The 10,897-nt window shown below is 39.8% G+C and overlaps 1 protein-coding gene across 1 annotated transcript in view; it reads right to left on the bottom strand.

Moving 5' to 3' along the window:
• LOC147034841 (inactive rhomboid protein 1-like) overlaps window positions 1-10,897 on the bottom strand; it is a 112,895-nt gene that overhangs the window by 20,050 nt on the left and 81,948 nt on the right. Inside the window, exons 12-14 of the mRNA XM_085890340.1 lie at window positions 9,562-9,662; window positions 4,405-4,468; window positions 3,200-3,294 (exon numbers count right to left, since the gene is read on the bottom strand). Coding sequence (XP_085746466.1) covers window positions 3,200-3,294; window positions 4,405-4,468; window positions 9,562-9,662 — 260 coding nt within the window. The remainder of the gene's footprint in view (window positions 1-3,199; window positions 3,295-4,404; window positions 4,469-9,561; window positions 9,663-10,897) is intronic.

Here is a 10,897-nt window from a genome sequence, read left to right as displayed (position 1 = left end):
AATAATACCAGTGATTTTGGACGAACCAATGCAGAAATCAAGAAAATTACCAAACACCAACACCTCAAAAATGAAGTGAGAAGATTCTGGAAGCTGAAGAATGCCAAAGTTGTACCAGTGATAGCTGGACCTATAGGATTGATCACAAAGAACCTCACAGAGATATTAAACACAGGGGCAATACCACTGGGAGCTCAATTGGTCGTGGCTGGAAAAGATAACCAGGCCACCACTCGTTGGCATGGATGACCCCCAAAATATACAATGGAGTAGAAAGTAAATAACTTTGGATTTCTTTTTTAATGCCATGAAAAAACCTTGGTACATCACGGCGATAAAGGTTGTGGTCAAGTTTGATCGAAATTGTGTGTGTGGTTTCAGAAAAGAGAGTAAAGACTTTTTTTGGGGGGGGGGGACCCTCCGTAGAACCCCTTAAACTCTATATTTTTTTAATGTCGTGAACAAACTTTGGAACATCACGGGTGGTGAAGATGGTGGACAAGTTTCATCGGAATTGTGTGTCGTTTCTGAGAAGAAAGCAAATGCATATTTTGGGGGTCGTCCCCCTCTCCTCATTGACCCTCCTTGACCCCAATTTTTATTTAATGTTGTGAAGAATCTTTCGCACATCACCGGTGGTGAAGACGGTGGTCAGGTTTTATCGGAATTGTGTGTGTAGTTTTGGTGAAGAAAGCAAATACATATTTTAGGGGGCAACCCCCCTTAAATCCTCTTAGAGCCAGATTTTTCTGATGTCATGAACAAACTTTAGTAGATCATAGATGATGAAGGTTGTCGTATATATATATATATATATATATATATATATATATATATATATATATATATATATATATATATATATATATATATATATATATATATATATATATATATATATATACGTGCTGACAAGCGAGGAGAGTGTGTTGAGAAGGTGGATGGAGTACTTTGAGGAGTTGATGAATGAAGAAAATGAGAGAGAAAAGGTGGGAAGAGGAGGAGATAGTGAATCTGGAAGTGGGGTGGATCAGTATGAAGAAGATGAAAAGTGGAAAGGCGGTTGGCCCAGATGGTATACCAGTGGAGGCATGGAAGTGCTTCGGAGAGATGGCAGTGGGGCTGTTAACCAGATTGTATAATAAAATCTTGGAAAGTGAGAGGATGCCGGAGGAGTGGAGATTAATTGTGCTGGTTCCCATTTTCAAGAATAAGGGTGATGTGCAGAGCTGTGGAAATTACAGAGGGATAAAGTTGTTAAGCCACACCATGAAGTTGTGGGAAAGCGTAGTGGAAGCTAGGTTGAGAGGAGAGGTGACGATCTGTGAGCAGCAATATGGGTTTATGCCAGGAAAGAGCACCACTGATGCGATGTTTGCTTTGAGAATGTTGATGGAGAAGTATAGGGAAGGCCAGAAGGAGTTACATTGTGTGTTTGTGGATTTAGAGAAAGCTTATGATAGGGTGCCGAGAGAGGAGCTGTGGTATTGTATGAGGAAGTCGGGAGTGGTGGAGAAGTATGTGAGGATCGTGCAGGATATGTATGAGGACAGTGTGACAGCAGTGAGGTGTGCGGTAGGAATGACGGACCGGTTTAAGGTTAAAGTGGGATTGCACCAAGGATCGACTCTGAGCCCTTTCATGTTTGCAATGGTGATGGACAGGTTGACGGACGAGATCAGACTGGAGTTTCCATGGACTATGATGTTCACGGATGACATCATGATCTGCAGGGAGAGTAGGGAACAGGCTGAAGCGAGCCTTGAGAGGTGGAGGTACGCACTGGAGAGAAGGGGAATGATAGTTAGTAGGAGTAAGACGGAGTACATGTGCGTAAATGAGAGGGAGGGTGGTGGTATGGTGCGGTTGCAAGGAGTTGAGGTGGGGAAGGTGGATTAGTTTAAATACTTGGGATCAACTGTCCAAAGTAACGGAGAGTGTGGGAGAGAAGTGAAAAAGAGAGTGCAGGCAGGATGGAGTGGGTGGAGAAGAGTTGCAGGAGTGATTTGTGACAGAAGGGTAGCTGCAAGAGTGAAGGGAAAAGTATATAAGACGGTAGTGAGACCAGCTATGTTGTATGGTTTGGAGGCAGTGGCACTAACAATAAGACAGGAAGCGGAGCTGGAGGTGGCAGAGTTAAAGATGCTGCGATTCTCGTTGGGAGTGATGAGGATGGATAGGATAAGAAATGAGTATATTAGAGGGACAGCGCAGGTAGGACGGTTTGGAGACAAAGTGAGAGAGGAGAGATTGAGATGGTTTGGACATGTGCACAGGAGGGAAACAGTATATCGGGAGAAGGATGTTGAAGATGGAGCCGCCAGGCAGGAGAAGAGGAAGGCCAAAGAAGTGGTTCATGGATGCGGTGAGGGCAGACATGCGGGTGGTTGGAATGTCAATGGAAGATGTGGAGGGTATATATACATATATACATATGTATATATATATATATATATATATATATATATATATATATATATATATATATATATATATATATATATATATATATATATATATATATATATATATATATATATATATATATATATACATATATATATATACATATACATATATATATATACATATATACATATATATATATATATATATATATATATATATATATATATATATATATATATATATACATATATACATATATACATATATACATATATATATATATATATATATATATATATATATATATATATATATATATATATATATATATATATCCATATCCATATACATGTACATGCATGCCTGGTGTTGGCTTAGTGGTTCAATGCGACTGGCTTGGGATCCGAGGGTCCTGAATTTGAGCCTCGTTGGCCACTGAATTAACACCAGGGGGTTGACACAGCCTGTCATCCTTCCGAGGTCGACAAAATGAGTTCCAGTGTACTGGTCCTGGTGTATGCCCAGATTACAAGAGGTGTACCTTATCCCTGTGTGTCATAAGAGGCAACCAGGGTTGCCGTCAGGAAGGCCATAAAACATTGCCTCAAGAAGGGAACCATGATTTTGTGGAGCCCTCAAAAAGATAACCCCTGAGGGAAGAATGGCTGTAAAAAGGCTGTTTAAAAAAAAAAAGATACATATACATGTACATACTGTACATATACATACACACATGTCCATATTTGCCAGGTTTCCTTCAGTCCAGGGAAGATATTTATATTTAACTTACCGTCCAGCTCTACTGAAACAGCAAGGTCGTCCTGTGATGTTGCAGTCCATGTGTGGAAGTGCAGTTTCATTGTTCTGCCCAACTTTCTTGCAAACCTGTCAAACAAAGCTGATTTTAGTGGCAAGTGGTTGATCAAATGCTTTGGTTGCAGCTGCTCAGTAGGTGAGACAGATATTCGAGAGTATACAGGACAAAAAAACTGAGGGAGAAGTGTTAAAGTGTTAAAGCTTAGATTCTTTCTTTCTCTAGTCTAAAGTCTGACCTGGCCAGCAATTCGTGAAAGACTTTGGCTAAATCTCCATGATTAACAGAGGCCATGAAACAAGTAGTCACCATAGGAGATAGTAGTTTGGCAACCCAATACACAAACTTGGTGGTATGATCTTAAGCAAGATGTCGTCCTTTTTCTATTTGGCTCAGTACCAGAGAATGGATGAATTATGTCCTTGTCTCAATGGAGTTTTTATTATTATACATAAGATGTAAAATCAAATCATTTCTAAAACATCCGGCATTTTGATTTCAATCATAGGATATTTTTATAATTAGTACTAGTCATGTTGTACAATTAATCACAGAAATAATTTCCCAAGTAATCAGATGAATTAGAAGAAGCACTCCTTTCATGTCTTCAGATGCATGGGGCAGGGCAGGGCAGTTTTCCCCTGGCGAGAGGGCACAATCCTGGACGGGTCACCACTCTGACGCAGGATAATCAAATGGCTCATTCTTCCCAGTTTTTCCTACTCATTTTGCCGACCTCAGAAGGATGATTGGCTGAGTCAACCCACCTGCTGTTATTTTAACGACATGACAGTGGCTTGATATCAAGTCTATGATCTTAAGATTACCACTTTGACCATTAAGCAAACACCAGGCTTTTTACACAATATGATATGAGTAATTGAAGTTATATTGTTTATCTAGTGAGAGAAAATTTAATACAAAACGCAACAAATGTCACATCTGGTTGGGGTTAATTATTTCATGAAAACTTCAACCTAAAGTTCCGAATTTGATTTTACTGAGATGGACAGATCACAGAGGCTATATTTTCCTCATTGGGTTCCAGCTAAGCCCCATCCCATATGTACTATGAATAATTCCTGTGACAGCATCACATCCCATGCATGAAAAACTTGTTCCATCATGGTTTTGTTTGTTATTCTAAAATAAATTCTGCCTGGAATAATCAACTCACTTACCGGCCAATACGTGATATCATTGGGCCATTCCTGGCCTTGACTGGATGCTGGTTCTTCGCACATTCTGTGAAAAAGTAAATTTCTTACATGAGAATCAACCACAATAATAATTAATCACATGAAATAATCAGTAACAATATATGCATTCTAGACCACACTCTTGGGACACTTGGTGTTTGTAATATTACTTGGTATGTGTTAGAATCAAACTCAGACACATTATTATGGATATTTTTTGATAATGTGTGGCTTAACTCTCTAAAATCTAAATGAAACCAATTTATCAAACTATGTTTTTTATTGTGATTGCCAAAAGCAGTTGCCGATTGCACATAAAAAGATGAAAGATCATGAACGGTTAATAATTATTTTCTAAATTTTCTGATGACACAAACCTTGGAAGAAAGGCAGATAGAAAAGAGAGGGTGCTGATCAGATTCAGGAAAGTCTAGATTCTTTAAGAGATTGGGCAAAAAATTGGCAGATGCAGTTTAACATTCATAACAAGAAAAAGAGCTATCAGAGATTGCAGACCCTCACCAGGACTTCTTTTGTGTGGTGTATTTTGTGTGGCATTTGTGTACTGGTGTGTTATGTAATGAATGAGATAATTATAACTGCCACTTTATAACTGCTGGCAGTGATGACCAGATACCGAGATGCAACCCCGCTTTGATCGAACACCTGACCCTGACCCATGAGGTTTAAAAAAAATATATATTCATTATTCAATTGAATTTAGAATGGGATTGAAATGAATTCAATTCAAATTGAATGGAAGACCAAATTGGTATGGTCCTGCATTTGAGTAATGAAAAGGATTTCAAACAAGAAAAAAAGCAAAGATTAAGTCATCAGGAGGAACCGAGATAGGATTCACATTTCAGCTGCTACTCCTCTACCCTCAAACCCATCCAAGTACAGCCAAATGAGCCATATAAAAATTAAAAAAAATCAATAAAAAACCCATATCAAAAAAGTTAAATAATTCTGGCTGCCAGACCATGTGTCCAATCAAGTTGAAATTCAAAGCATGCATTCCCCATCGACACTAGATCATGATTGTGAAGCTTCACATCGATTGGTTAAGCAATTCCAGAAAAAAAAAACATTATTTAATATTTTCTTCAATCCAATATGGCTGCCAAAACAATGTGACCTGTCAATTATTCCTGAACACACTTTTACGCCCATGGCTTACGGAACACTTGTGTGAAGTTTACGGTCAATTTGTCCAGCCAATCTGGAGAAGAAGATATTTAAATGTTTTAGGGTAAATCCAATATGGCTGCCAAACCATGAAGCGAATGATATCAAATGTGGCAAACTTTTGTTCCTCATGAATAGGCATTCATACTTGTGAAGTTTTGCCTCGATTTGTTCAGCCACTTCAAAGAAGAAGATTTTTGAAGGTTTATATATTTTAAATAATATGGCTGCTGAATTACATCACTGATGATGTCATCAATATTTTTTCTGTGGACCATTTTATTCCAAGATGACCTTCAAAAATTTTCATACTGATTAGATGTGGCTTTATACATATGTAATGACGCCATAACGAGGGAAAATAAGATGTCATAAACAAAATCACCCTAATTTCCCATGAGGAGTACTTGCTGTATGCCAAGTTTCAATTTTTTCCTTTGTGCAGTTTGAGAGATCCAGAGGTCCAAAGTTTTTTTTAACATTTTTCCAATATGGTTGTCACACCACGTGACCTATGACGTCATAATTATCATTAAAAATATTATTGATGAGTAGTTGCACCAATGGTGAAAAATTCGACTCAATCAAAAAAGCGTTTGGGGAGAAAAATATGAAAGTTCTGTGTGGACAAACAAACAGATAAATGAAAAATCGCTCATGGAGTGACAACTTGGCAAAACAGCACAAAGTAGAATGATACTCGGTAGAGTGCATACCTCTGCCAGGTGGAACAGTTCACATTTTGTATCCCACTGATGGGCTGGATCCAAACCAAAATCCAATCCGCTTGTTCTTGTCACCTATTCCACTCATCCACTTTGTTTTGTCATAACTCATCCACAACTTTTTGAGATTTAGTGATATGTTTAGTTATTGGTCCTATCTATCAATTTTAGAAATTTGGCCTGTGATGACCTTTTGACGTTAAAATGAATTGGGAGTTGAATTCAGTGAACTGACATGAAAATACTCTTCAAATTTCAAGTCAATTGGATGAAAATTGAGGATTTTAGAGAATTTGGCCCAAATTGGCCTTTTTTGACCTTTTGGAAAAGTTTACCTCAAAATTAATAGGTTGTAAAATTCAGTGACCTGATGTGAAAATGCTCTTCAAATTTCAACTTAATTGGATAAAAATTGAAGATTTTAGATATTTGGCCTATGTTGACCTTTTGGTCAATGTTTACCTCAAAATTAATTGTGTTTTAATTTGGTTACTTGATATGCAAATGCTCTTCAAATTTCAACTTGATTGAATAAAAATTGAAGATTTTAGATATTTGTCAGATGTTGAGCTTTTGGTCAATGTTTACCTCAAAATTAATGTGTTTGAATTTGTTGACCAGATATGCAAATGCTCTTCAAATTTCAAGTCAACTGGATGAAAATTGAGGATTTTCCAAAAATTTGGCCCAATTTGGCCTTTTTGCCTATGTTGATGTCATAAAAAATGTCAAAAAAGAATGACGGGGCTTAATAATGTTACCAGCATTTTGTCGAAGTAAACCATCAGGCGAAGTAAACAAAGTAAAGCCGAGGCTTTCCTCACGCAAATCCCGAAGGTACGGAGGAAGGAGCAGAGTTTAGATCCCAAGGTCACTATGGCCCGGAAAGAGATGAAGGCCGCATATGAAGCATACATTGTTGACAAGGGTGAAGATGGCCAGAGTAGAGAGAAGTACACAAGGAGAAAGGAGGAGCTGTATAGGATGTATGCAATTTTGGAGTAGGAGAAACTGACTCAGAAAAGAGATGAGGTGGAAGAAGCACACGAAAACCAGACGTATGGCTTGACCTGGCAGCTCATCAATGAGATCTATGGTCGAAAGTAATCCCAGTTTGCAAAGATTCAAGGTGAAAGTGCAGAAAGAGAGTTGGTACCTGGTACTCACATTTCAAAAATTTGCTAGGTAACCCTCCTCAACTTTTGGTGGATAACGTACCAATAGCTCCCATCTTATGTGACCTCCCCATACCCGATGGCCCCTTTACCATGGAAGAGTATAACAAGGCTAAAGCATCCATAAAGTGCAGCAAGAGCAGTGGTGAGGATGTGGTGGTACCAGAAGTGTTGAAGTATGTCCCTTTGGATGAAATTATCTTGGTGTTCATCAACCATGCGTATGAGGAAGTGGAGTTGCCGGAGTAGTTGTCTATCCTTAACATTGTCCCGGTACCGAAGACGGTAGATCTCTCCAAGACCAACAACTACCGTGGGATTTGCATGAGCTCGGTGGTGGCAAAGACATATAATCGAATGATTCTGAACCGTATCAGACCCATCTTAGATCCCCTGCTTAGGGACTCTTAGAATGGCTTCCGTCCGGAACGTTTAACTGTGGGGCAGATCCTGGCGCTTAGGAGACTACTCGAGGGAGTAAGAGATCGGAGCCTTACAGCAGTAATCACTTTCATCGACTTTAAGAAGACTTTCGATAGTGTTCATCAAGGGAAGCTTATTGAGGTCCTCCGTGCCTACGGCATCCCTGAGAAAGTGGTTAAAGCAATCAGTGCCATCTACTCCAAGACTCGTGCTAAGGTCTGCTCACCTGATGGAGAAACAGAGTAATTTGAGATTCTGGCTGGGGTACTACAAGGAGATACGTTGGCACCCTTTCTGTTTATTGTGGTCCTTGACCATGCACTGAGGCTTGTCATCAGTGGCAGGGAGGAGGAGCTTAGTTTTGCGCTGATGCTCCATTGGAGCTGCCCTGTACGGCCCATAATGATCACAGATCTTGACTTCGCCTACGACATCGCTCTGATATCAGACACAGAGAAGAAGGTGAGGGATCTACTACTGGCTGTGGAGGGCGAATGCAAGAAGATTGGTTGACAGCTTAATGCCAAAAAGACGAAGGTGATGGCATATAATGTTGATGACACCACCATTGAGGTGGTGAGATGGATGTTATGGTGCTTCTACCTTAGATGGTATGGTGCTTGAAGTTAAGAAAGACTTCAAGTATCTTGGCTCTTGAATTGCCTCAACTGAGCAGGAAACCAAGATTAGATGAGCCCTCGGATGGAATGCTTTGCACAGTATGAGGAAAGTATGGACGTCGGGGCTGAGAGATGACCTGAAAAGGTGGCTTTTTGTCGCAACAGTCGATTTTGTGCTGGTACATGGAGCAGAGACATGGACGCTTATGGTGCAACAAGAGAAAGCAGGAGATGGGGTCTACATGCGCATGCTCAGGATAGCCCTTCATGTGTCTTGGAGAGATCATATACGGAATGTCAATTTATATGCTAGCCTGCCAAGAATATCCATCAAAGTTAATGAGAGGAGGATGATACTGATGGGACACTGCTTTCAGCACCCTGAACTGTCTGCTAATCCCCTCATAGTTTGGGAGCCCACACAGGGCACTGCAAGAAGAGGTAGAAGTCGGGCCACTGACAACAGTGCACTGCGGAGCGACACAGGCCTTGACAGCATTAACGAACTGAGGACTGCCATGCTGGTTATGTTGGTCTGGAGTTGCTACATTCATGGACCCCAAGATGGCATAAGCTAAGCCCAATATATGCCCTTGCATTAGTGGATAAGATAGGTGCAGTGGAGTTTGTCAGCAGAATGGCTAGTGTTAAGACTAGGGGCCAGAGCTTGAGGATAAAGATTATGAGAACTATGACAGTTTTAACGCAGGGGTCTTTCAGTCGGAGAGTGGTTAATGTGTGGCATGATCTCCCCGGAAATGTTGTGGAAGTGGAGGGGGTGGATATGTTTAAATGTGATTTGGATAGGTGCCTGGATACATTGGAGATATAGGATTATGGGGATATTGGCTTGTGTGGATGGTAGTGAGATTATATGTGTATGGGTGATGATAGTGAGGTTGGTGCAGCGCAGGCATGATGGAAAGAATGTCTTCCTCCTGTGCCACAGTTCCGTGTGTGTGTGTGTGTGTGTGTGTTATGAACTTGATAGATGTCACTCCTCACCTAGGGTCTTGGCCACATACCGGGCCTGAAGTCCTCTGGGTCTTATCTGTTATGAGGTGTGGCTTGTTCTGCGACCAAGTAATCCAGGTGTTCAGGTCTTTCTACAGGTGTGGGAGAGATTTTGTGAGAAGTGGTGCACTTTAGCACCCCTCATGCTCTCCTGAAGGCATGAACAGTCAACCACAATGCTGTTTCAGATAAGAGCAAGTAGGGCAGGCAAAATACCCCTTCAGTGAATGTCATCAATGATAGTTGGATATTTACCAGAAATCCAATATTGACATGGTAATTTTTCTGAGTTGACCTTGTTTCCACAAGCTTCAATCAACACTTCTTCCATCAGTTAAATATTAATTAAATACACAACCTGTCGAAGTCTGTCCCAATGTTCTCACAAACTTGCAACTGCCTAACCAATTAGTCATTTGTATTTCATTGCACTGTTGTTGCTGAAACATCTTTTCATTAGACCATGTTAAAGCTATTTAAAATGAACCTAATTATGTGAATCCCACTATGTCAGACACATTATGTGCAGTGCCTCTGGCAGCTGATTGTTATGTGGTTTATTATATTCAAAACTTGCTCAAAATGGGGAAAAAACTGCAAAAATAAAACTAATTATAATGACAGTTTTATCATCAAGAGCAACAACGATTCACACTCAAAATGTATGAGGTTACCCCTCCATCTAATTAAATCAATTGTGCTGAAGTAAATCCTCCATTGCCCCTATTTGCATGTGATTATCAATGAAATGTGTAATCAAAACACGTTCCTTTAAAACAAACCACAGCTTGAAAATATGAACAACATTGAACGATGAATCACTTCATATGAATGGATGATAAATATAATAATTCATTTTAAGGCGACAGTTTAGTTATCGTATAATTACGACATCTTCTGTCTTGGATCATTATCGTATAACATCGGTCCGACAAGATGATTTAAAGGAAGGGAATTTTTCGTTGAGCTTTGTATTCTGGGTTTCACTTCCGATTTCACTAAAAAAAAAAACTATCATCATGGTGTTTCACAGGCAGAATATTGCATCACAATGTGAGACATCCCTCGATTAAACAATAAGCCAGGTGTCCCATCAGCCAGCATTAGTTGGTGGACATTAAATATCCCATGGTATCCTTGATGAAGAGTGGGTGAGTTATTGATGGCACACTGAACAAATTCCAAATTCCTGTCCAAATCAGCTTCAGTCAAGTATCTAGCCTGGCCAATTAAGTTATGAAAGACCTGGGGCAAAGATTCCCCCCCCTGCCGAGACCCCCAAAATAAGATGGAAAAAATTGGGGAGTACTAGTAATAGGAGATGCAG

The sequence above is a fragment of the Eptatretus burgeri genome, chromosome 1, assembly GCF_056783735.1.
Source record: "Eptatretus burgeri isolate ZD-2024b chromosome 1, Ebu_testis_v1, whole genome shotgun sequence".
Lineage (NCBI taxonomy): Eukaryota > Metazoa > Chordata > Myxini > Myxiniformes > Myxinidae > Eptatretus > Eptatretus burgeri.
The sequence above is the reverse complement of the archived record's forward strand: the minus strand, read 5'-3'. Positions and strand labels throughout refer to the sequence as shown.